A 25,642-nucleotide genomic window follows, 5' to 3' on the forward strand; every position below is an offset into this window, starting at 1 on the left:
TGTTGGTAATTGACTATTGATTCTACCACCGTCTGAGGCTTGAAGCTAAAACTAATGTTCTTTTGACTTCATCCTTTAATCAGTTCCAGTGAACAGGTATTATTTCTTTTACAGTATTTTAAAGTACATGTTTAGCCCTATAAACTAAAGGAAAAATACAAAGCTAATAGTCCTCATGGGGATCTTACTACCATCAGTGATGGCGATCTCACTACCTTGCCAGGTATCTGAAAACTGTGGAGTGCTAAAATGTGTGTCCCCTGTGTCCTACCCACTGGCTTTGGTGCCAGTTCTCCCTGAGGCCTCTGTCCCCCTGTGGTGTAAGGGCTCTGAATGAAGAGCCAGGGCCCAGATTCCAGGAGCAGCTCCAGCTCAACTTTTCACCACCCTGGGCTGCACTTCCCGGGCTCACTCAGCTTGCTTTCTGACCTTGCCCACACTCTTGCCTCTGCTTGGACCACTCTACTGTCTATCTCTGCTTATCTTTGCTCCCTTTCAGTTTTTCCTTTGGGGACAAGATGTTGGCGAACGTTCCTGGTCAACTGCAATGGCTTGGTTTCAATGCCTCCTCCTCCAGAAAGACTTCCTTGATCTCCCCCTCCCCATCTCCCAGGCTGAAAGTCATCCCTTACCTGCTGAGCTCCAGTGGCTTCCTATCTGAAGCTTCTGATGATAGTGAGGGGCAGATTTCTGAGCACTTCCCATGCTGCCTCATGGCTAGTCACTTACACGGGGCTTTATAGGCAGCATCTCGGGTGATGGAATGTCCCTGGGATCAGGAGCTGGGCCAGCCTGCTCTATTCCAGGCCCAGCAACCCTACTTATGGGCACAGATTCATTGAGCCCATAGCAACCCTCATTGGGAGGAACCACTGCTACCCCCATTTCATAGAGTGAACACTGAAGCATAGGAAGGTGACCCACAAACCCAAAGCCACATAGCAAGTAAGTGGCAGATCTGGGACTAAATCTGCTGGATTACAAAACACAAGCCCAAACAACCATGTGATTCTCTCCTGGTCCCCAGGTGGACCAGGAGCCCTCTGAACACAAGACCTTGTGCTCCCAGCCCTCTGCTGTATGCTCCGTGCTCAGCAGGGAGCTTGGCTCCTCGTGCGTGCTCCTGGAGGTGGAAGGCCAAGGACCCTGTCCATGGTCTTGGCATCAAATAAAATTGGATTGCAGTCTCAGTTCTGTCCCATAGTAGCTGTGTGGCTATGGGCAAATCACTGTGCGTCTTTGGGCATCTCTGGGCCCCAAGTTCCCCATATGTCCATGGGTACACAAAGGCCTTCCCTGCCCAGTGGGGAGGGAGGAAGTCAAAGACCTCATTCATGTACAGAGCTCAGAAATATCTCCCCTCCAGTGCTGGCAGCCAGCACAGGGCTCTGCACACAGTAGGCTCGCATGATGTTATGTTACTCTCTTTATCATCATTGTTTCAAAGCTGCATTCTCAACATTCCCACTGTCCAGGACAAATTCAGCTTGTGATAAATGTGAGCTGGGCCCATTCTCTGTGATGAAAACCGAGGCGTCTTTTCTTGCTCCTACCTCTTAACACCAGCACATGCTCAGAGAGCGGGTGGGATTGGATCTGCACGAGGAGACATCCCAGGGCCCAGGGCAGGTGGCAAGTGGGGGGGGGCAGGGTCTGGTGGTCACAAACTGTGGGGGGTCCTGGGTTTGGGGCCAGGAGAGAATGATGGCAGGCATGGGAAGAAGATCCTTGGGAGTGAAACCAGATCCCAAGCGCCACTCCAACCCTGAGACCCTCTCCTCTTGGGACCAGGCAGTGAGGTCTGGCCTCTAACAAGGCTCAGAAAAGAACTCTGCCCTTCATGGAGCAGGCTCTGAGCCATCCCTGCCCAGCCCCACTTACCTTCACATAGTCCCCGCCAGCCTCTGGCTCTCCAACGACCCTGGAAGGAGAGAAGAGCGGTGAGTGTCCCCAGTCCTACCTGGCTCCCCGGCTGTCAGCCTCTGCCCACCTGCCTGGTGCTAGCACCTGACCCTAGCGCCCCAGAGGGCTCATCCTGAAGGCAGGAGGGGGCATCGCACCGGACAGCACTCACCGGAGTCTGCTGGCAGGGCTCCTCCTCCGCTCGCCAGCTGTGCGACCCTGGATCAGTCCCCTCACCTCTCTGAGCCTGGGTTTCCTACTGGGAAACTGGGGATAATGACAGCTCTGCCTCATCGGGCTGTTGCAAGGACTCTGGGAGCGGATCAATGTTACACGCCTAACAAGCAGCCTGCTTCCGGAATCATGCTGTCTTCGCCCAGCTTCAGGACGCTGGAGAGTTCTTACCCCACTCCACTCCAATCGCTGGTGGCCCCCGGCTGGGGCTCAGCCTCCTCGCCCCCCATCCACCCTACACTCTCTCCCTAGTGCAGAATGGCCCACTCAGCAGCACACCGAGCTGGTGACTGTTGGCTATGGTGGAACCGATCCTCTCAGCCTTCAGGGGCCTGGAGAGGCCAGAGGCCGGGAGTGGCTATCTTTCCCAGGTGCCAGATAAATGCTATCCTTCCTCGGGAGGGGCGAGGGGCACTGTGAGCCACCTCCCCGGGTCCTTGACCTTACATGCCATCCTTTCTCTGATGCAGCCTGGAACTGCCCCTCCTAACTCCCTCCTTAGCATCTCCTCATGCATGTCTGAAGTCATGGCAAACTTGTCACATCCAAAGCTGGACTGTCGCTACCCGCCCCCTGCTGCCACGCCCCTGCTCCCCACATCCGCTTCCCATCTCGGTTGATGTCAGCTGCATCCTTGTTGCTTTGTTTGGCCAAAAAATCTGCAGTCATCTGTGCCTCCTCCTCCGCTCACACTCCACACCCACCCCATCAGGAAATCCTGCAGCTCTACTTTCAAAATAGGTCCTGACCACATCTCTCCGAGGGTCAGCCCTTGCTCCATCCAGAAGCCCCTTGTGCTCTATGGAGCACACAGCAAGCAGCCTTCTCGCTGGCTCTCTGTCTGTTCTCACACCCCACTCGGCCTCCACTCCACCCCCAGCGGCACTCAGGTGAAAACAAGCAGGTCACGGGCACAGAGCACCCCCCACACGCCCCTGGCCACCCTCCTCTCACCGAACAAGATCTAAACCCCTCTCCGTGGCCTGCAAATGGCTGGCCATGTAATGTATCACCCAAGCCAGAACTTTCTTCCCTTGTGAGAGTAAAGAGGTACCATCGTTATGCCAGAAAAACAGGCATCAACCAGAACATATGTTCCCCAGCCTACAAGGCCTTGGGTAGCCTGGTGGCGCCTGACCACCCACCTCGCCAAACCCCAACATGCCTCCCTCACTCATTCTATCCCTCATTCTGCCCAGACACATTGGCCTCCTCGCCAAGCTCACTCTTACAAGGGCCTTTTGCTGTTCTCTCTGCCTAGAATGCCCTGCCTCCGGATCTTCATGCAGCTTGCCCCTCTCCCTAGTTTATTAAGGCTCTGCTTAATGCCCCTCCTCAGAGAAGCCTTCCCTGACCACCTTACCTAGAAGAGTCCCTGGTCCTTCACTCTCTGTCCTCAGCCCTGCTTTATTTTCCTCAGTCTCTGCCTGAAATGATCATTTTACATTTATTTGTTGACTGTTAACTACCTGACAACTTCAGAAGGCATTGACTTTGTCTTATTCATCATTAAGCCCCCAGCACAGTGCCCGGCGTATAGTAGGAGCTTACGTTTGCTTAAAGGAAGACATGAATAGTAAACACTCAACCAGTGTTGATCACTAGCATGAGGATTAATTTTGTCAGGCTGGGCCCTGGTTCTCTGGCTAGGAGAGGCCTCAGTATTCCCATCTGCAAAATAGGGAGGGAGGTCAAACATTGGGGAACTTCTTCCTCCCATCCAAAGCCCAATATTTAAATTTAAATGTCATAAATTTAATAAAATAAACATAATTTATTAAATTACACGGATAAGGTGTGTATTCCCAGGGCAGAATTCCACACGGGGCTCCCAGCTCCTGAGACCAGGGGCTCCTCATTGAGAAGCAGGGGTGGGAGCGAGGTGGAGTGGGGACCCCTCCCCTGCACATTCACCTCTGCCAGGTTTTCCCGGGTGAGGTGTCCCATCCCAGAGTTTCCGGCCATTCAGTCCCGGAAATCCGCCCACTGCTGGGAACAGATTGGCCAGGACACTGGGATCGCCCCAGTGCTTCCTCCTGCTTCCTGTCTCCTTCCCCTGGGGCCCTGGGGAGGGAACAGAGCCTTGGGGAGGCGGGTGCCTGCACCAAAGTGCAAGTGGGCTGGGGTGGGCAGAGCCAATGGGGGAGCTCAGGGTGGAGGCCGAGGCCCAGGAAACTGCCGGCTTGGGGCCACACTTAGTCCCCATCACATCACCCTGCCCCTCTACAACACTCCAGGATTTCCAAGACATAATGTCACCATGTCTGCCATTGATCCACTGTTATCACTGGCCCGGACTATTGCCACACCTCATCACTGACCTCCCTGCCTCTGTGTGTGTCCTCTGTGACTTGTGCTCGCTCCAGCAGCCAGAGCACTCCTGTTAAAGTGAAAGTCAGATCACGGATCTCCTTTGCTTCAACTCACTGGAGTGGCCCCCAGTGTCACTCAGAGTAAGGGCCGAAGTCCCATGACAGCCTTACAGGCTGGCTTCTCACCATCTCTCCCACCCAATGTCCTATCCTGATCCCCTCACTCTTGCTGCTCCAGCCACGCTTGGCTTCCTGCTGGCGTTTGTCCCCACCTCAGGGCCTTTGCACTTTCTGTTCCCTCTGCTGGACTACTTTCCCCCAAGATACCACCAAGTTCCCACCCTGCCCTCCATCAGATCTTTACTAAAATGTCCCCTTCTCAGTGGGGCCTTCCCCCACCACCCATCTGAAAGTGTGAACTTCTCAGCACTCCCCACCTCCCTTCCCTCTACTTTTTCTCTGAAGCACTTCATCTGACCTGCCATGCATCGACTATCTTCTTTCACTAGAACATAAGCTCTGAGAGGACAGGAATTGGGATCTGCCTAGAGCAGTGCCAGGCACCCCATAAAGATTTTTTTGAATGAATACATGTCACACAGCAGCCCCATGCAACAAAGTCTGGTTCTCAAGGCTCAGCTCTCTGTGGCTGGCACAGTCAGAAAACCCTCCTCTGTCCCCTTGCTCCTCCGTGCACTCTAGCCTGCTTGCACATCCTCCAAAGAGCTCTGCTCCCTCCAGCCTCAGTGCCTTTGCACATGATGTTCCCTTTGTTTGGAACCTCCTCTCTCCCTTAGGGCCAGAGTGGTTCCTACCTGGCCTTCAGATCACAGTGTGCTTAGAGATTTCTAGAACATTCTCCCTCCCGTTGTAATGATCAAATGCAGAAATCAAAGCTTCCATTTTTAAAAACTCAGCTCCATCAATTAATTAACTTATTTTTTATTTCATGGACTTAAAAGGCACTTCCTCTCTAATATTAGTGGTGAAATCAATTAATAAATAATACTGACAATTGAGCTAAATCAGTCCCATTAATCAGCCACATTAATTATTCAAATAACCAACCCCTTTAATTGCCTGTATTAACTGATTTGTTCCGATAACTGATACCACTTATTGCATACATTAGCTTAATTAATTGGATTAATGAGCAGTAATTAGAGCCCATTATCCTTTATTTCCCCAACACAGTTTTAAATCTGAGCTTTACTTTCAAGGCCTCCATCCTGGCCCGGGGGAAAGGGTGAGGCCCCCCAAGGGATCCTGGAGGAGAGGCAGTAGAGAGCAGCTGCTGTCCCATCCCACCCTGGCCCTCCCTTGCCACGGGCAGCCTTGCCCTCTGCAGAGGCCCACTACCTGTCTACCGTCTCTCTGACCCCCAGTTTGTTCCCTTGGGCCTCCAGGCCTGGCCACGTGGACACTTCCCCAACCTTTGCCTCCCTGCTTCTCAGCTTTCCCCCTGCCTTCGCCTCTCTGAGGTCCAACTGTCCTCTTCTGTAAAATGGGCATAACTGTCTCCCCAGAGGGGCCACAAGGATCCTGAAAAGGAGGGGTGCAGAGTTCCCAAACCCTGCGAGGCTCCTCTTGCTGCCCCAGCTGCCAGCCATGGAGATCTCCCATTCTGCCCTTCCTGGGGGACTGAAGATTCTTTCGACCCTTCGCTCCGACCATCACTCACCCTGGCCAAAAAGCAATAGTGCTCTGTGCTCCTTAGTTTTTAAAGGCCCTGGGCAGAGAGAGCAGAGGTAGAAAGTCTTTCCCTGGGGCACCTTGCCATGGGGTCTTTGGGATTCTCTGCCAGGTAGGCTCTTGGCTTTAGCCCCTGGCCTGCCCCACCTCCTGTAAGATGGGCTGCCTGCCACTGTCTTGAAGACATCCCTGCTCCTTCTCCACCATTCTGTGCCCTCGGTCTTCTTGACAGTGGTGAGCTTGCCAGCAGGTGTTTAGAAAGGGTACCAGCCCTGTGAGGATAGGGCAGATGGGGGCCATTCTTTCTGAGGCTTCTGAGCCCTGAGAGCTACTAATTGATATTCAAATTCTGCTGGAGAAGAGCAAAGGGGAGGGCATGTGTGGAGTTTGTAACTTGGTCCAGGACACACAGCTGGCTCAGACTAGATCCGTTCCTTGCACGAGGCAGGCTCCCCTGGAAAAAGGGGAGCGCTTCAGGGTGGAGATGAGGAGAAGGTGGGGAGGGGAGGGCAAAGAAAACTAATATTTCAATGGGACCATGAGCCCAGAATCGATGTCAAGAAGAAGGAATGGAGCAGGGATGGGAGGAGAGAAGATCCTCTCAGGCTCTGGAGAGGGCCCTCCACTGGGAGGGGGGAAGCAGCGTTACCTTGGGCATGTCCCCCTCAGTGGGCCTCAGTGAACTCTTCCGTAACATGGGCATGGTGAGAGCAAGAGCAGTTCCTTGTACTGGAGCTTCCCTGGGCTAAGCCCAGGACAAATGGTCTACCTCATCTAGTTCTCACAGTGCCCCTATGACACGGGTGCTGTTATTGTCCCCAACTTACAGATGGGGAAACTGAGGGTCAGACAGGGCAAGTGAGTTGCTCAATGTTGTGCAGTCAGTGATGTACCCAACTTCCTCCCCATACTCCACAGAGCTCCAGGATTCTGCAAACAAGGTCCCCTGAGGGTTTTGGGGGATGTGGCTCCAGCTGGGGGTGGGGGTACAGTCCGTTCTTCCTGAGCCAGTGCAGTTCCCACAGCCTGAGGCATCCGGGGGTCTCGAGGACTGTGAGAAAGTCTCCACAGGAAATGAGATCCGGGAGCAGCTGGGCCCCTTCGGAAGACAAGGACCAGCCGCCCAGAGCCTGAGGAGACCGAACAGGCTAGGCCCACCGCAGCCCCCTCCCCTGGTGGGTAATCACTACCAGATGCCCAGCAGCTGACGTCACTCTGCAGGGCCGAGAGGGTCGTGAGACTCTGGGGAGTGTTGGGAATTCTTGGACCAGAATCAACATTCCAAAAGGAAATGGGATGGGGGGGGATGGTTCTTGGCCTGTTCTCGGTGCCTGGCACAGGGCTGGGTGTCCCGAGCTCTCCTGTGGGGTGCCACCTTCTCCAAATCTCCCTCTGAACAGCCCTGGGAGTGGGGTGGAGGGGCCTGGGTCTCTGTGATCTGGCAGGGAGGAAAGGACACTTGGGTGTGACACTTTATGATGAGTAGAACTGCATTCAAACCCTCCGCAAAGGAGTGGTCCTCATAAAACATAAATCAGAGTGACGCCCTCCTCTACTCAAGGCCCACGATGGCTGCATCTCCCTGGGTCAAAGCCAGGTCCTTGCTGGGCCTTCCAGACCTTCCATTATCTGAGCCCGTTTCCTCTCTGGCCTCGCCTCCCACCATTCCACTCCCCAGGCCCCATCTTCATCTCCTCTAGCCACAGTGGGTCTCGGCTGCTCTTCAAACATGCTAAGGACACTCCTACCTCAGGGCCTTTGTACCTGCTGTTCCCTTGGTCTGGCACACTCTTCCCCAGATATCAAGAGGGTTTGTTCCCTCATCCCTTTGTCCAAACATCACCTCAAAGAGACCTTTCTCCTGGCTAACCTTCCTAAATTGCTACCACCAGACATTGCCCTACTGTGACCAGTTCCCCTAGTTGGTTTCAATATTTCTCCCAGCGCTTCTCTTCTGTATGACCATATAACTCCTGTCTTATCACGTCTCCCCCACACTGGAATGGGGGCTCCATGACAGCAGCGTTTTGTCTGCTGTGCTCATCGCTGTCTCCCCAAAACTTGCAAGAGTGTCTAGGGCATAGTTGCATCACAGTAAATATTAAAGTGAATGAAATTCCAACTCAACTAAAGTGTCATCTCAAGCAACCTCACAAAATCTCAGTGTCTTCACCCGTAAAATGAGCTCCCATTATCTCCCTTCCAGGGGCTTATGGGAGGTCATTTAAGGAACGTAGAAATGGCTTTGGGATTTGTACTTGGCGGGAGGTGAAATGTGACCTAGTGACTTGGGGGCTGGTCAAGCCTGGGATCAAATCTAGGCTCTGTCACTTAATCTCTCTGTGACCCCAGGAAAATCCTTTCCCCTCTCTGAGTCTTGGTGTCCTCACTGGTAAAATGAAGCAAGTAGAGGTGCCCTTCACAGGGCCTGGGTACTAGATGGCACCTGTGGGGTGCTTCAGGCAGGGTCTGGCCAATTGTGAGCCGGATCTTGACCACCTCTTGGAGGACCCTGGCCTGACAGTTCCTGTGTGCAGGCATGGATGTGGTGGAAGGTGTTGGGGCCTCCTTCCTTCACTGGGCCTCCCCTTCTTCCTCCTTACCACGGACCAAAGGGGAGGGTGTCAGGGCTCTCTGGATCTGCTATTTCCCTGCAGAAGGTTGAGGTGCTGGGGGGGGGAGGGGGAGGCAAGGCTGGTGCTCTCCTTTCTGGGAGCTAAAGGCCCTTCAGCCCTCCTGCTGCTGGCCCCTCCTCCCTCCTTCCTCCTCATCCCCCATGATCTCAGCAGGGAACAGGGCACCAGGAAACTCCTGCAGCCTCACCTCTTCCTCTTCCTTCCTTCTGCTCCAGGTGCAGCCTGCCTCCCAGGGGGTAGGGGAGGGACACCATCTACCTCAGCTTAGACCACTCCCTGAACAGCCACTGAGATGACCCCCTTGGGACACTCGGGAATGGGGCCCCAGTCTTGCTCAGTGGCAATTCTCAAATATCCTCCTCTCCAAACTGTATGTATCATCAGAGATCATTCCAGTCCCATCTGGGCTGCTGAGAGATTGAGGCCCAGAGTAGGGCAGGGCAAATCTGAGATCATACAGGCAAAGCAGCTCTCCGGGATGCAGGGCTGGGCTTCAGGGGCTCCTGGAAGAAACGTTTAATTCCTGGCCTCCTGCTTGGTCTGGAGGGCAAGTGGGACACTGGGTCTTAGGACACCAGGAGGGGCCTCAATCGAATCTGCTAACCCCACCCCCCTCAGGACCACTGGACACTCTGGATGATTGGGGGATGGAGGGCAGTCTGTTTCCTCTGCCAGCTGTGGGGCAGGCCTGATGCCAGAGGCACTGCCAGGACCACCAGGGCCCCTGCCCACAGGGTGGAAGCCTGGGTCCTAGACTTGACATCCTCAAGGTTTCTCAGGACCATCCTTCCCAGAGACCCTGGCCCTATTGGAGGGGAACGGGCTGCCCAGCCTTTAAGGGCACGAGCCAGGAAGGTGGACTTCTAACCTTCCACACTGTTGCAGGCAAGTAAATCAGACCTTTCCTCATCTGTAAAATGGGGATGATAATAGTGCCCCTCTTCTGGGACTGCTGTGCGGAGTAAATGCCCAACCTGTGCAAGGACAAGGCAGGGACAGAATTACACCAAAAGGAAACTTAAAAGTCCCTGATGCTAACAGGGTATCCTGCTTTGTTGGTTGCCCCAAGGGCACTGATTTCCCCTCAAACCATTCCCAACCCCGCAGGCCCTCCTCAGGCCCAGCTCAGTCACTCACCCTCTGGGTCCCAGTGCGGGGCACCTTCGTCCCACTGCAGTCATGGTTCCCCGCGGTCACTGCCTGCAGCCTGGACACCTCCTCAGCCCGATGGCTCCCGCCTTTCTCAGGCCACGGAGCTGTGGAGCTCAGTGCAGTACTCCGGGGGCGGGGCCTGACCTGTAGACCACGCCCCGGACACGCCCCTCGCCCTCGGCCGGGGGCCGCTCCACAGCTTACACCTCCCGCCGGGAAGGATACGCCCCGCCTCCAGCACGCCCCTCCGCCTCCTGTCTCGCTCCGCCCTCCCCCATCTGTCCGTGGCCGGGGCCGGGAAGGCCACGCCCCCCGAGCACACCCTTCCTCCTCCGCCCGCCGGGTTCCAACGCCAGCTTCCCCCGACAGCTCGCCGTGCAGCCTGAAAAGGCCACGCCCCTAGACACGCCCCTCCATGCGCCCCGCTCCTGCAAACTCCCAATGCACATCTCAGACCTTAGGATGCCTCAGAACGGCCCAGAACCTATCAGGCCCTCTTCCTCACATACAATCCTTGCTCCTCGGGGCGCCTGGGTGGCTCAGTCGTTAGGCGTCTGCCTTCGGCTCAGGTCATGATCCCAGGGTCCTGGGATCGAGCCCCCCATCGGGCTCCCTGCTCCGCGGGAAGCCTGCTTCTCCCTCTCCCACTCCCCCTGCTTGTGTTCCCTCTCTCGCTGTGTCTCTGTCAAATAAATGAATAAAATCTTAAAAACAAAACAAAACAAAACAATCCTTGCTCCTCCACGCCCAAGTAAGGCTGAACTAAGGAGGGGCATGGCAGAAGACGGCAGCCTGGAGATATCAGAGACGAAGGAAAAGCACTTACTCTTTGCGGTGTACCAAGCACTGTGCTAAGATTTTACAAGTCCTGTATGTTATTCTTGAATTCTCATCACTGCCCTACAAGGTAGGTGCTCTCATTATGCCCTTCTATCCGACGAGGAAACTGAGGCTCAGAGAAGGGAACAGACTTACCCAAGGTCATGCAGTCAGTAAGAGGCAGAGTCTGGGCTGGATTCATCCTGCAGCTTTACAAAGTCTTGCTCCCCCATTGAACAGAGGTCTAGACTCAATTACCCCAGTGCACAGAAGCTGTGCTTGGTGTCTCAGGGAAAAGCCATTGAAGAGAGGTTTATTTTTGCTCAGCTGGGGCCTTTTTCTTCTTTATTTCAAGAAGCACATCTGACTAGTGTGGTTTAGACACAGGCTGTGAGAGTTGAAAAGCTGGAGACTGCAATGGATGGGATTGAGGAGTCTCCCAAGGGCATGAAGCACACAGCTGCAGGGTTTCAAAGGTGGTGGGTACAATGTGAGAGGTGAGTGTGCAGCCACAAGCGGCAGGCGGTTTTCTGCTCAAATCTAGCTCTGCCACCTTGGCTGAGTCTCAGTTTCCCCATCTGTAAGATGGGGCTAATGACAGATGCTTTTACAGAGTTGTCTGTGAGTAACATTGGTTTTGACACCCAGTAGAATGGGTGCTTCCTAAATGGGAGCTAGGGTCATATCATCACTATTTGTATTTTTCATGAACTCAACTTACCCTATAATTAAGTTAAGTGGCACCCAGGGGAGCAGTGCTGTCCAGCAGAACTAAAGGTGGTGATTTGGGTGTGGGGGCCCTGGGCAGGGATCCAGTGATTGGGTTTGGGACCCAACCAGCCACGGAAGGCCCCTGCTGGAGGCTGCCTAGGGCAAGTCAGGTGGGTCTTAGTTCAAATCCCACTTTGTCATTCGCCAGATGTGCAACCTGACTGGGGCAGATGACTTTCCCTCTCTGAATCTCAACTTCCTCGTCTGTCATATGGAATAACAGAATCTTCTCCCCAGTTGTTTTTGTTTAGTTTTGTTTTACATAGTTTATTTATTTGTCAGAGAGAATGAGAGGCAGGCAGAGGGAGGAGCAAGTTCCCCGTTGAGCAAGGAGCCTGACACGGGACTCGATCCCAGGACCCTGGGATCATGACCTGAGCCGAAGGCAGACGCTTAACCGACTGAGCCACCCAGGTGTCCCTTGTTTTGTTTTTTGAGAATTAATTGCAAGTGAAGGATGAAGCACAGTGCCTGGTCTGTAGTAAGCACTTGATTAATGCGTAGGGTTTTTATTCCCCCCCCTCGCTGTGTGTGTCGGGGGGTCCTCTCCAGGCTCTATTGGCAGGAGGCTTGGAGACACCATTCCTGCAGGTCCCACCCTCCCCCTCCCCTGGTGGGCACCCACCTTTCTGGAGGCACATTCCTGGGGGCTCTTTCTTCTTTTCTGTCTGCCCTGGGATCCTCAGGCTTTTCCATGGGGCCCATTGCAGAAGGGTTGGGGCCCATTGCAGAAGGGTTGGGTCCCACTGCTGGCGTGTCCTCCAGGGGGACATTGGTCCCCACCACCACCTCCTTGGCTGCCTCCCCACCTGGAGGGTTGGGCAGACCTTGGGGCACCAAGTGGGTTTCTGGGCCCACCTCCTTGGTCTCCTGGGTAGCCTGTTGGTCCCGAGCCTTCTTGGTGCTGAAACGAGGCATGGTGCCCATGTGGCTGTACATGTCACTGGAGCGGGCGTAGGCTGGGGGGCTTTTGGGGACAGTCACCATGTCATCCTGTGTAGCCTCAAAGGGATCAGGCTCCAGATGGGACCCGAGACTGATAGTGGTTGAGGACCGTTTCAGAGTGAAGGACCGAGGGAGGTTGGAGAGACTCCCGATGCCCTTGAACTTGAAGAACTCTGGTTGGGGGTTGGGGGGGAGAAGAGGAGGGAAAGGAGTTAATGTCAGCAGCAATAATAATAACAATAAAAAATACATGTCGCTTCTCTTATTGAGGGTTCAGGGAGGGTCAGGGCTTCACAGGCATTCCCTCTGTTATGGTATAACCCGGCAGCTCTAGAATCACGGAGCCCTGGGCTTCAATCTCTTCTCTTGCACATCTTAGCTGTGTGACCTTAGGCAAGTCGCTTGACCTTTCTGAGACCCATTCTCCACATCAGCAAAATAGAGACTGTAGTACCCACCTCCTGTGGGCAGCAGGAGGACTGAAGGAAAGCATGTAAATAACATAACAGCCTCCACAAGTAATGAAGATAATGATGGTGATCACAGTAAATGCCTCTGGTTGGTCAAATATGCTTCAAGCATCACCTCACTGAAGTCCCAGCACAGTTCAATGGCACAAGTTTAATTTCCCTTTTTGCAGATGACCAAGTGCAGGTTAGAGCTGTGGAAGGAACGGCCCGAGGTGGCTTAGCCAGCAGGTGAAGCGTTTGTGTGCGTGGGGGAGGAGGGGCAGGGAGGGGGGTGTGTTTGAGCACCTGGGGCGGGGGATGAAATGAGAAGGGGGTTGTTGGGAGCCTGGGGAGCCCACTCTCTGAGGTTCTGTCCTTCCTGTCAGCTGAGCGCAAGGTCCTGACTCAGGCGGCAGGGCTCGGTGATACCATCTCCTCATTTCCGCAGGGGTGCGTGTGCGCTCCCCGCCCCGCCCCCAGCTGTGGAACTGCCCCTCCTCGAATCCACCACTATCTGACAACCCTATGGCCTCCAGATGAGGGAAAAGGGAAAACCCTGGCATTTTCACTTCCTGGGCACCCTCTGCCTCCTCGGGTCCTCACCACTGTGTTGGAATATATAGGTAGGATGCCCCCATTGATGAGAGAGGAAACTGAGGCCCAGAGAGGGGAGGGACTTGCCCAGGGTCACACAGCAGGGCTGAGCCTGGATGAGGGCTCAGGGCTCTGGACTCGGGTGGGGTGTGTGTGTGTGTGTGTGTGTGTGTGTGTGTGTGTGTGTGTGTTCTGGAGCTTTCCTCCCAGCCCTGCCCACTCCCTACTTGGTCTTAACCTCTGCCTTCTGACAAACACTGATTCTGATGCCCCGCTCTTAGAAAGCTATGCCATGGGCCAGAAATGTGCCAGTGCGAGGAGGGGGACCAAGAACTGCGGTTTCTTGGGCACCGGGGGGTCTGGAGGAAACAGTAGTGGGACAGTAGAGGGAACCCGAGGCCTGAATTCAGGGACATGGGATTGAGCCCTGCTCTGAAGCCCTATATGATCTCAGGCAAGTCTCTGGGCCCCAGTATTTTCATCGGAATGCAGTCATAATCCTGGCCCTGTACACCAGCCCCCTTCCACCCCCATGCCGGCAGACCGAAGGACTCAGGGGAAGCAGAAGTTTGCTGAGACCAGGAGGGGACCACCCTGGGGAAATAGAGCCTTGGTGGCTGTGACCCCTCATCGAGTTGCACCAAGTCCCAGCGTCACTGATGCTGGACGTGGGACAGCATCCCATGGCGCACCCACACACACTCCAGCCCCAGTAACTTCCAACCCAGCACTTCCCGCACCCCCCCCCCCCCGTGTGAACCAGTCCCAGAGGCAGGGTGTGGAGTGTGTGGAAGTCTTCAGTTGCCCGGCCATGGGGTCCAAGAAAACCAGAGATGGACACACAGATGAATGCAGGAACAGAGAAACAGAAATGGGGAGAGTCAGAGACAAGAAACAGATGGAGAACCAAACCAGCAGGAGACAGAGAGAGCTACCAGGCCAGAGTGCTGGAGGGTTGGCGACAAGGAACCCAGAGCAGGGAGCTCCGGAGAGGGGCAGAGATGGACAGAAAGAGAAACGGAAATGAGACCGTGATAAAGAAGCAATGCAGAGAGAGGCTGAGCTGGACGGACAGACAGAGGGATGAAGGGCAGTGCAAAGGGCACCCCGCACTCACTGAACTTTCTGCCGGCTTTCTTGGGCCCCTCCGTCATCTTGGCAAGTCATGCAAAGCCCCTGGCCGGTGGGCAAGTGGCCACTCGCAGCTCAGGACATCAACGTTGAGGTTCCTCCCTCACCTCCCCTTCCCCTTTCTCGCACCCTCTCACTCGCTTCCTCTGTGTATTTTTAAACCAGTGAAACTCCCACAGCTCCACCCTCCCCATCCTCTCCACAGGGGGCGGGGGCCAGGGCCTCCCCCATTCTGGGCCCCTGGGGCTGCCTCCTTGGCCTTGGCTGGGGGGGGGTGTAGGGGGGCAGGGAGCAGACCACAAGCCCATGGGACCTGGAGGGCCCGGGAGACAAACCACAGGCCCCAGGAATGGAGCCTGCTGGGCGGGGGGCTGTCAGGGGGTCTGGCCAGAGTCAGGCCGGCCCACAGGGCAGTTTGTTCTAAGCCTCGGTGTCTGGGGGAAGGACTGGCGGCAGCGAAGAGTTCTGTGGTTAGGCCTGGGGCCCTGGGACCACCCAAACCCAAATTCCAGCCTTGGCTGGCTACTTTGTCGCCGTGCGATCCTGGCTAGGCCACTGACCTCCCTGAGCCTCAAGTTCCTCACTGTGAGCAGGGGGCATTGGCCACGCCTACCTCACAGGGTCTAGTGCTTGGTGCAAAGCCTGGCACAGAATGGGGGGCCACCAAGGCATGATCATTCCTTCTTAAGCCAGCGGCGACACGGTGATAATTTGGTCCACCACACCCATTGTACACACAGGGGGAGACTGAAGCGCAGGCAGGCAGAAGGATTGTCCCAGGTCATATGGCAGCTCGATGGCACAGACTGGGTTACATCTCCCCCCTTTTAGGTCCCTTAGCCCACAGCCTGGTGCTTTTCCACCATACAATGTGTGTGTGTGTGTGTGTGTGTGTGTGTGTGTGTGTGTGTGTGTGTCTTGCTCATGTGGGCAGGAAAGAGATGAGGAAATGAAACTCCCCTACAAAGGTTGTCCCAGACACCTGTGGAGGCTGTCAGCAGCTGCTGGTGTTGAGGCGGCTACAAGACCAGGGGTTTCAAATCCCAGCTCTGTGTACTGCAAGCAAGTTACTGCTGCCCCTGAAGCCCCAGGCACCTGATCTCTAGAATGAGCACAAATGCAAGGGACACAGTTAAGTCACAGAGGCTCCAGCATGATTGGACATGCTTATCCTGTCCCTCTGCTTATCCTCTGTCCCTGAATGCAGGGACAGAGAAACAGAACCTTGTGGCAACCGGGCCTATGAGAGAGGGAGTCCAAGGTCAGATGGGGCCCTTCCTGCATCCTCTGTAAAAATAATGACTAACATCTTCTGATCTCTTAGTACATTCCAGCCAGAGAGCTCAGTCCTCCTGCCCTAAGGGATAAATGTTGTTTCTCTTGTCCCCATTTTACAGATGGGGAAACTGAGCCAACACACCCCACCCCCCCCTGCCACCAAAGTCAACTGACCTGGAATTAGGACCTGCTTGTCCAGCTTTGGAACCTGAGGTACTGACTTCCAGTCCCACAGCTCCTAAACCGCACCCCCCCCAACCCCGGCAGCTGGGTGATGGGCCCTGGTGGAGGAAGCATCTGACTAAACCTTCTTAATGGGATGAGGGGGAACCTGAGGCTCTCAGGGGAAAAGGGACACACCCTATGAGACCAAGACAGCAGAGTCCTGCTCATAGACAGGCCTGGATGGGACCAGTGTGCAAAGTTCAAATGAAAGGATGGGGTTTCTGGGTCATGGACCTGGGAAGAAAAGGTCCTTCTACTGAGTCCTGACCATGAGCCAGGCATGGAGCTGTAAGCCTCCGCAGATCGTCCAGTGAGTCCCTACAACAGACCTGTGAGGTGAGTGTTGGTACTGTCCCATTTTACAGATGAGCAAACTGAGGCTGAAGAGGAGCAGAGACTAGACAGACAGACACCCAGGTGTCCTAGCTTCCAGCCTGGTGCTCCCTCCCACCTCCAGTTGTCAGGGGAGAGAGAAGGGCCTGCGGCCTGGTGGTAGCTAGGGGTCTTCCTCATGGAAGCAGAGGGTGGTTCCCCTGGCTTCTCTCCCGGGAGGCAGTCCCAGTGACTTGGGCTAAGTGCTGGGTTTCTGGCACTCCCGACTTACTGTGTGACCTTTCATGAGACACTTTACCTCTTTGGGACTCAGTTTCTATCCATGAAATAGGTTCACAGGAGCTCCCATTTCCAGAGGTTGTTGGGAGGATGAAAGGAGCAAATGTTGCCCAGGCTAATCTGCTGTGGCCTTGGCAGCCCCTGGTGGTTGTTGCTGAGGGGTGGGGGTGGTTCAGGCGGGGGGCAGATTGGCACAGGCCCAGAAGACCCCAGGGGAGAGCCCACGGTCCGAGAGAGCCGGGAGTCCCGGGCCGTGCTGAGTCTGTTGCTGTGGCTTGTGAGCTTTAGGCCAGTCCTGCCGTTGGCCTGGGCGCCAGGGCAGTGGCTGCGTCCCTGGGAGAATGAATGGGGCTCAGTGTGGCAGCTCTGCTGAGCTCAGAGCCCCCTTTGTGCTGCCTTGAGTGGCCGTTGGGACTGCGGCTGGGGACCTGCTGGCGGGCGGCTGTCCCGCAGGCCCTCCTCAGCCTGCGTTGGAGGCCAGCCCAGAGCAGCCCGTGTGCTTCTAGCCCCGAACATACAAGTGATTTCCTGCCTTTGGGCCTCTGCTTCAGCGGGACCCACCCCCGCCACGCCGCTCCCCCCGCCACCGCCCTACCAACTGGCTGCAAGTTTTGCCTCCATTGAATGACCCCAGCTCTAGATTGAGCCTAGATTGAGCCATAGTGCCCTAGGGAACCCTGCTTTGGTTTCTGTCCCCTCCCTCCTGCCCCTTTCCCCCAGTCTGTGACTCAGTGGCCTGCACTTTGGCCAGGTACTATTAGGGATTGGAATCCTTCAACTTCATAGTCAAAGGCACTGGACCCTGGCAAACCTGAGTTTAGATCCCATGTGCAGGACCCCGGGCAAGACATGTCACCTTGCTGAGCCTTGTTTTTCCCATCAGTGAAATGGGACAAACACAACATCTCTCCCATGATCCTGTGGCAGTGAAATAAAACATTTATCCTGCGAGTATTATCCATATTACATTCACTTGCGTCTTTATTTGCATGTTCCAGACAGACCGCCTGTTCCCTGAGAGAGGAATTGGCCCTCCGTATCCGTGTTGGCCCCGTGACTGCCATACTGTCGGTCTCAGTCTTCTCCCGGCTTGACCCAGTTGTCTGGTACTGGGGGTTGTGTAGGCTGATGGTAAATGAGCCTGGGCTTTGTTTGTTGTTGTTGTTGTTGTTGTTGTTTTCAGTTTTTTAAATTTTAAATAGGCTCTATGCCCAGTGTGGGGTTTGAACTTACAACCCTGAGATCGAGTCGCATGCTCCACCCACTGAGCCAGCCAGGCACCCCGACCCTGGGCTTTGAAAGCAGAGACCTGGCTTTAAATCCCAGCTCCATAGCTTCCTGGCTGTGTGGCCTCGGGCAGGCCACATCATTACTCTGAGCCTCAGTTTCCTCTTCTGTAACTTGGGCCCAATATGAGCAACCTCCTAAGAGGGGCACTGTAAAACTCCGGGGAAATGACACATAGCAACACAGGGCTGAGCCCAGAGTCAGTACCTAGCTGGTGTGGGCAGAATGTCCATGGCGTACAGGGCCGCAAGCATCACCCCACCATCCTCGGTCTGGTCTCTCCGTATCCAGTGCCCCTTTGTCTCCTGGGACATCCCAGCAGCCAGGAGCAGCCCACCCATGAGCCTGTCTTCTGCTTCCCTCCATATGCCCCCCAACCTGTCCCTGCTCAGGAGAGGAAAACAGAAGGTCTGGGCCAGAGTCAAACAGCTGGCCAGTAACTCCCTCTTCTACTCTGTGCCTCAGTTTCCCTGTTAAATGGCAGCAGGACCAGAGGCTCTCACAGAGTATGGTCAGTCAGTCAGCAAGCATTTACTGAGTCCTGGCCACATGCCTGGCTTGGCCAGCTTAGCTGATCCACGGAAGCAGGAAACATTTTCCTCAAACCAGCAAATCAGAAGTCATCAGAGTCCGTGAGAAATCATTTCCAGCTAGGACCTAATTTCTTCGCACTGCCACCTGGATGATCTGGGACCCCATGGCGGGGCAGTGGGGGCTGCCTTCCGAAGGGCTCCTGACTGCTTCTGCCAGGGAGGGCCGAGGGCCCAAAGCTCTGAGGGGAAGTGACTGGCGGATGTTGGGGTTCAGGCCAGGGATGGTCGGGTGGAGGTGACAACATCACCGGAACATCTTCTGAGGCCTCTGCCCACAGGATGTGACTTAGGGGGAGCTCATGGGAAATAGGCAGGGGCCCCAGCCTGAGAGTCTGACGGTGGAGGCCACCCCAGACACAGTACACCTCCAATACTACCATTCCCTCCCACGCCTCCCATGGGCATCCAGGATACCTAGGCCAGCGGTGTTGGGCCCTGGCTGTGCCCTAGCTCTGCCTCTGACATGCCTAAGTGCTTGGGCTTTGTGCCAGATTAACCTGGTTCAAATACCAATGTGGCTGCTGGCCAGCTCTTTGACCCTGACCAGGTGATGTTAACCTCTGCGTTCCAGCGTCCTTGTGTGTATAGCAGAGGTGATCATAGTACCTACTTCCTATGGCTCAGTGAGAATTGAGATAATTCTCAGAAAGTGCTGCATGTACGGCTTGGACCATTTATTTTCCCTCCACAAATTATAATTACTACAATTTCCCTCCTTGCCCTCCCCACCCCTAATTTAGCCAATGGCCTCCCTGCTTCTACAGTGTACCCATGAAGCTGACCCCAGATCACTCCCTGACATGTCTCATGGCTGCCTAAAACCCTCGATGGCCTCACACTGCCCTCCGGAGGGGGCTCCCTAGTGCTCACCTGGCCCCCGAGGCCCTCCGTGGCAGGGCCCTCCCCCAGAACAGGATCTCTTGGGACGCCAGGATAATCAGACCTGCTTCCTCCTACAAGGAGGCTGCAAGGCCCAGCCATGAAGGGTAAGGGCTGCCGGGCCACCCTGAGGGCTTCCTGCAGGGAGACGGATAACGGGGTACAATGAGGAGCACAGCCCCGAAGGCGGGAAGGTCCAAGGAGTTAGCAAAGCACAGGAGGGAGATTCCTGCCACCATGGCCTGGGAGACAGCTGGAAAGAGCCTCAAATGTCAGTTTGTGTTTCCCTGAAAGACAGCGGGGGAGGGAAATACAGGCAGAGCCCATTTTAGAAGGACCTGGAAGGTGCTGTGAGGGGGACAGATGGAGAGGCCAGACTGGGAAGACCAGGACTCAGGACCTATCAGCAGAGGGGTGGAGAGGAGGGGCAGACTGAAGGGGTGCAGAGATGGTAGAAAGAACTGATTTGCTGTGGGTTGATTGTTGAGTAGAGCTGGAGGAAGAATCTAGAGGCTCCTAGAGCCGGGGAGATATCAGGAAAATGCTGGGGAAGGGTTGGAGTAGGGGAAGGGTTGGAGTAGGGGAAGGCGGCATAGGGTCAGAGAAGGAGATGGGTGGTGGGCTTGGTGCCTGGCATACGGACAGCAGGCCTCAAACAGCACCATTGCTATACCCCTGGCCAGACTGTAAATAGTCTGACTCAGGAGAATCCTCTTCAGAATCAGACAGACCAGGTTCCAGTCCCAGAGCTGTCACTCTGTGACCTTGGGCAAATGACCTTACCTCCCTGAACCTCAATGCCCTCTTCTGTAAAATGGGCTAGTCAACCTGCCGATGGGGCGGTTGATTCAGGATTCAGCAGGGTTCAGCAGGAATGCCCAGCAATTCCTGAGCACACAGGGGTTCTGGCTAAATGCTAACTATTTTTGTGATACTGACCCAGGTTGACCAGCCCAGGCGCAGCTCGGCGGGGATGGGGCTCCTGTGGGTTTCATCCCTGCCTTCCAGAAAACAGGGGGTCCAGAGCTGGAAGGCCCGGGCGTTGCTCGCTCCCCGCCTCCAGTGTCGCCGCGCCCCCTTGCGGCCGTCGGTTGCCATGTCAACGGCGGGTGGCTGGGGCCCGGGGAGGCGGCGGCGGGGGCCGTTCTCTCCTCCCAGGACCGGAGGCCGCTCCCTCGGCGCCTCCCGCCTTCGCCTGTGGAGGAGCACTCCGAGCCGGGGAGGAGAGGGCTCTCTGCGGCAGCTGACCTGTGGGGGTAAACTGAGGCACGCAGCAAGGCGCCCCGCAGCCAGGTGTCGAGCGCGGGGCCCCACCTCCGAAGGCGGAGGAGGGGCCGCGGGCGGTGACGCGCCGAGGGCGGCCGGCGGACAGCGGGCGGGCGGGCGGGTGGGCGGGCGGCGGCGGCGGCGGCGGCGGCGGCAGGTGCGGCCGCGGAGGGTGGGAGGGAGGAGGGAGGGGGCGGGCGGAGGGGGAGGGGAGGGCGAGGCTGGGGCACCTCCCCCTTTATAACGCGCCCCCTCCCGGGCTCTCGGGCCGCCTCCTCGTCGGCTCTTCCCGTCTCGCCCCCTCGCCCGGCCGCCCCGGGCCCGGGCCCGGCCAGGGAGCCCCCAGGCCGCGGCTCGGGGGCCGACCCCCCCGCCCGCCGCCCCGCGCAGCCCGGCGGAGGCGGCGCCGTCGGAGGAGGAGGAGCAGGGCACTGCGGCTGGCCCCGGATCGGGAGCCAGAGCGGCAGCGGCTTCGGCAGCAGCGGCGGCCCGGGCCGATGCAGCGGGACGCACCGCCCCGAGCCCCAGCCCCGGCGCCCCGGCTCCCCGCGCCCCCGATCGGGGCCGCCGCCAACAGTGGCGGCGGCGGAGGCGGGGGCAGCGGCGGCGGCGGCGGAGGCGCCTCTGCAGCTCCGGCTCCTCCTGGCCTCCCGGGAACTACAAGTCCCAGGGGGCCTGGCGGCGGGCGGCGGGCGGAAGAGGCGGGGTCGGCGCCGCGAGGCCGGAAGTGGCCGTGGAGGCGGAAGTGGCGCGGCCGCGGAGGGGCCTGGAGCACGGCGGCGGGACCCGGAGCGGGAGCAGCGGCGGCGGCGGCTGGGGGCGGCGGCAGCGGCGCGCTGGAGGCGGCCATGGCAAAGCAGTACGACTCGGTGGAGTGCCCCTTTTGTGATGAGGTGTCCAAATATGAGAAGCTCGCTAAGATCGGCCAAGGCACCTTCGGGTAAGGCTGCGCCCCCGGGGGACCGGGAACCCTGGGCCTGCACGCCTCAGGGCCGACGTCGGAACGCCCAGGGCCGAGCCCAAGGTGGTCGGGAAGCCCCGGAGTACCAGACGGGTCTCCTGGTCTCGCTAGGCCGCACCGCAGCCCGCCAGGGCCTGACGGAGCCGGCTGGCGGGGAGGAGCCTGAGGCCAGTGATGGGGGGCGGGGAGGGGTTGCAGAGAGGAGCCTGTGAGGGGATCGGGCTCTCCGAGAGACGCCTGGGTGAGGAGACTGAAGGGAGGAAGTAGAGCCTCGGAGAAGGACCGCAGATAGCGGGTGGCAGGGTAGGGGAGTGCCCTGGGTACCCGGCCCAGCCCCGCCCGGGGAATCCCTTTTTCCTGCCCTTCCTCCTCTGGTGGGGGAAGGGCGGGCCCTGCCGAAACGGCCTGATGAAACCTCTTGGGTCTCCCTCTCGGCCTGCAGGGAGGTATTTAAGGCAAAGCACCGTAAGACCGGCAAAAAGGTGGCTCTGAAGAAAGTGCTGATGGAGAACGAGAAGGAGGGGGTGAGTATGGGCCGGGTGGGCGGGCCTGCCAGCTCCCCTGGGCACGGGGTTGGGTTTCCACCCTACTTGTGCTGGGGCTCTCGCCTCGAGAATCTGTGTGTGTGTGTGGTAGTTTGGGCATTTCTGTATTCCAGAGAACTTGACTTCTGAATTGAATTTTTTTATTCAAATGTTTTAGAGCATTTGGTATTTCATTCTTAGGTAAATATGGTTGGGGCCAGGAGGGGGAGCTCATGCTTGCAGAGTGCACCTCGTTTCCTGAAGTTAGGAAGCCTTTAAACAGTGCTTAAACACTGTTTCCTTAGCATTTGTTTTGTGTAAGGTACAAAGAATTGCACGCGATGGCTTTAAGAGGGTGGCTGGAACTCAGTTGAAAAGGAGCAGTCCCCTTCCGTACCTTGTCTTAGCCCTAGTCCAGCTTCCCAGAGACCTGCTTCTTAGCAAGGACTTTCTTTAAATAAATGTTTTTGTTGCCACCTAGTATAATACAGACATAGAGCTAAAATTTAAAGGTTGAAGAAACTGTGGAGCATTTAGTGACTAGTAGGCGAAGCGTGTGTGTCAAGTCCCACTGTTTTGGTTTATTGTCTCACACCAGCTGCTTGAGGGGCACATACTACTCGTACACCCATTTTACAGATAAAGCGTCTGAGGCAGCTGATTTTAGAGCCCATGACCTTACTCTTTTTTTCCCACCTGTGTCCCTTAATATGGACCCCATGGCTTGTTCATTGGTCTGTAGTTCACTCACTCACTTCTGACCCTGCTGTGTTTCTCCTACCCAGTTCCCCATTACAGCCTTGCGGGAAATCAAGATCCTCCAACTTCTAAAACATGAGAATGTGGTCAACTTGATTGAGATTTGTCGAACCAAAGGTATGTGGTCTGGATCTTGCCCCCATTTTCAGATGGGGAAAATGAGACTTACAGTCTAAGGCTTTGTTTGCAAAGTTGGAAGTGGACACACCTAAATTGCCTCTTCTTAACCCAGACATACCAACTGTGACTGCTGTCTCGGGTCCCTTCATCGTAGCTGTTGCTGCCCCAGGGCCTGCCACAGCACCCCGCCCAGAGGAGGCACTCAGGAAATAGTTTTCCAGTGAAGGAATGCACAGCCGGACATCCGAGTGTCCACGGGTTGGAGGGGTAGAAGCTGGTTGTGGGAAAATGAGTTGCGCGTGGGGTTTTTTACTTTCTTCTTCTCCCCCCTCCCCCCGTTCTTCCCATCTCAGCTTCCCCCTATAACCGCTGCAAAGGCAGTATATACCTGGTGTTTGACTTCTGCGAGCATGACCTTGCTGGGCTGCTGAGCAACGTCTTAGTCAAGTTCACACTGTCCGAGATCAAGAAGGTCATGCAGATGTTGCTCAACGGTCTCTACTACATCCACAGAAATAAGGTGGGGGTCAGAGTGGGGAAAGGGACCGAGGCTTGGGTTGGCCTTGGCTCCCACTGCTGGGTGGGTGTGACTGAAGGGTCCCCGGAAACCTGATGGAGCCCTCTCGCGCTTCCTGCAGATCCTGCACAGGGACATGAAGGCAGCTAATGTGCTCATCACTCGCGATGGGGTTCTGAAGCTGGCCGACTTTGGGCTGGCCCGGGCCTTCAGCCTGGCCAAGAACAGCCAGCCCAACCGCTATACCAACCGTGTGGTGACGCTCTGGTACCGGCCCCCGGAGCTGTTGCTCGGTGAGGACTCCCGAGCGGGCGGAGGGGGGCAGGGGCTGGGCACTTACCCAGCCTCAGTCCCCCACTGCCAGGGCTTCTTGAGCCACCGGCCCCGGGGCATCGCGTCTCAGGAGGCTCTCGGGCTCAAGGGGCCCTCCTGGTGCGCTCTTCTTCCCAGGGGAGCGGGACTACGGCCCCCCCATTGACCTGTGGGGTGCTGGGTGCATCATGGCGGAGATGTGGACCCGCAGCCCTATCATGCAGGGCAACACCGAGCAGCACCAGCTTGCCCTCATCAGCCAGCTCTGTGGCTCCATCACCCCTGAGGTGCGTGGCCAGGCTGCCTGGGCCCCTGGTCCCCACAGGATGCAGAGATCCAGAAGTCCTCCTGGCAAGGGAGGAGTGGGGAGCGGAGTAGAAGGAAAGCTCTGGAGAGGTGGCTGGTGGACGGACAGGGCCTGCTCTTTAGAGCCACGCGGGCTATGCTTGAGTCTCGCCCCCATCACAGTTCGTGGCCTTGGGGAGGGCATTTGAATCCCTCACCTCGGAGCGGAGTTTCTCTTCTGTGGAACAACCATGCCTATATCAGGCTGGGTGGATGTATTCCAGGTGACTGTATAAAAGGGCCTGGCCCTTGGTGTGTGCCAGATACGTGGTCACTGCTGCTTTTACCTTGGAGAGGTCAAGTTCGCCCTCCAAGGGTGGTCTGGGAGCATCTGAACGGGAAAGTTTTAGTCCCTTTGGGTGCCTAGCCAGGGGACAAGCCACGCACCCCCTAAATTAACACCCATCTTGTCTCCATGCCTCCTGCGCAGGTATGGCCCAATGTGGACAAGTATGAGCTATTTGAGAAGCTGGACCTGGTCAAGGGCCAGAAACGGAAGGTGAAGGACAGGTTGAAGGCCTATGTGCGAGACCCCTACGCGCTGGACCTCATCGACAAGCTGCTGGTGCTGGATCCCGCACAGCGCATCGACAGTGACGACGCCCTCAACCACGACTTCTTCTGGTCAGACCCCATGCCCTCGGATCTCAAGGGCATGCTGTCCACCCACCTGACGTCCATGTTCGAGTATCTGGCGCCGCCGCGCCGGAAGGGCAGCCAGATCACCCAGCAGTCCACCAACCAGAGCCGCAATCCCGCGACCACCAACCAGACGGAGTTCGAGCGCGTCTTCTGAGGGCCAGCTGCCCGTGCTTTTCGTTAGGGTGGTTCTATTCTTTCTTCTGCTTTGTGACTTGGACTGTGGAGATGATGGGGCATCTGAGTTTTCTCTAGTGCTTATTTCATTTCATCCCCACCCTGGGGCACTGGGAACACCAGCTGAGCGGACTGGAGGAAAGCTTTGGCTGAAAGGCCAGGAGGGCACTGGGGTGCCTCGCCGTGTTCCCTGGCTTTCCATTTACCTTCAGACAGGAATGGGGTGGGAGGAGAGGCACACCCCACCAGTGACTTTCTAAGAGTTCCCAGCATGATAGGAAGGGACAGGTCCCTCGCCTGTCGCCAGCCCTCCTCTCAGGATGAGAGACTTGCGTGGGGGACAGAACCGGCCCCAGGAGTGGGCCACTCTTGGCCCGACCCTCAGAAGCCCTGGGGCTGGCAAAAACTTGGTTTCTTCAATAGAGAATTTTATCGTGTTTCATTTGTTCAGTTTGGAGACATTCCTGGACACCGTTTGGTCAGTTACAATTAAAGTTGACTTTTTTTTCAG

The 25,642-nt window shown here is 56.5% G+C and overlaps 2 protein-coding genes across 4 annotated transcripts in view; one reads left to right on the top strand and one right to left on the bottom strand.

The window, feature by feature from the left end:
• SH2D3C (SH2 domain containing 3C) overlaps positions 1 to 14,749 on the bottom strand; it is a 29,045-nt gene extending 14,296 nt beyond the window's left edge. The window contains exons 1-3 of one of the 3 annotated variants that reach the window (XM_032418803.1): positions 14,624 to 14,749; positions 12,144 to 12,636; positions 1,882 to 1,921 (exon numbers count right to left, since the gene is read on the bottom strand). In XM_032418803.1, coding sequence (XP_032274694.1) covers positions 1,882 to 1,921; positions 12,144 to 12,636; positions 14,624 to 14,660 — 570 coding nt within the window. In that variant the 5' untranslated portion in view covers positions 14,661 to 14,749. Of the gene's footprint in view, positions 1 to 1,881; positions 1,922 to 2,074; positions 2,283 to 9,913; positions 10,045 to 12,143; positions 12,637 to 14,623 lie in introns of those variants that run through there. The other 2 variants (XM_032418805.1, XM_032418804.1) reach the window with 2 other exon arrangements.
• A 6,650-nt stretch (positions 14,750 to 21,399) lies between these two features.
• Positions 21,400 to 25,642, top strand: CDK9 (cyclin dependent kinase 9). The gene is made up of 7 exons (XM_032418934.1): positions 21,400 to 21,717; positions 22,181 to 22,262; positions 23,048 to 23,138; positions 23,495 to 23,661; positions 23,780 to 23,951; positions 24,109 to 24,257; positions 24,746 to 25,642. Exons 1-7 carry the CDS (start codon positions 21,626 to 21,628, stop codon positions 25,109 to 25,111), a joined length of 1,119 nt encoding a protein of 372 aa, XP_032274825.1. The 5' UTR covers positions 21,400 to 21,625; the 3' UTR covers positions 25,112 to 25,642.

Source organism: Phoca vitulina, unplaced genomic scaffold, assembly GCF_004348235.1.
Source record: "Phoca vitulina isolate PV1807 unplaced genomic scaffold, GSC_HSeal_1.0 scaffold21, whole genome shotgun sequence".
Classification (NCBI taxonomy): Eukaryota; Metazoa; Chordata; class Mammalia; order Carnivora; family Phocidae; genus Phoca; species Phoca vitulina.

Excerpts from the sequence above, each read along its gene's own strand:
- CDK9 (XM_032418934.1), top strand. The coding sequence starts at position 21,626 with ATGGCAAAGCAGTACGACTCGGTGGAGTGCCCCTTTTGTGATGAGGTG. Across the intron at positions 23,139-23,494 it reads TGAGATTTGTCGAACCAAAG|CTTCCCCCTATAACCGCTGC; the intron begins GTATGTGGTCTG and ends TTCCCATCTCAG. Across the intron at positions 24,258-24,745 it reads GTGGCTCCATCACCCCTGAG|GTATGGCCCAATGTGGACAA; the intron begins GTGCGTGGCCAG and ends CCTCCTGCGCAG.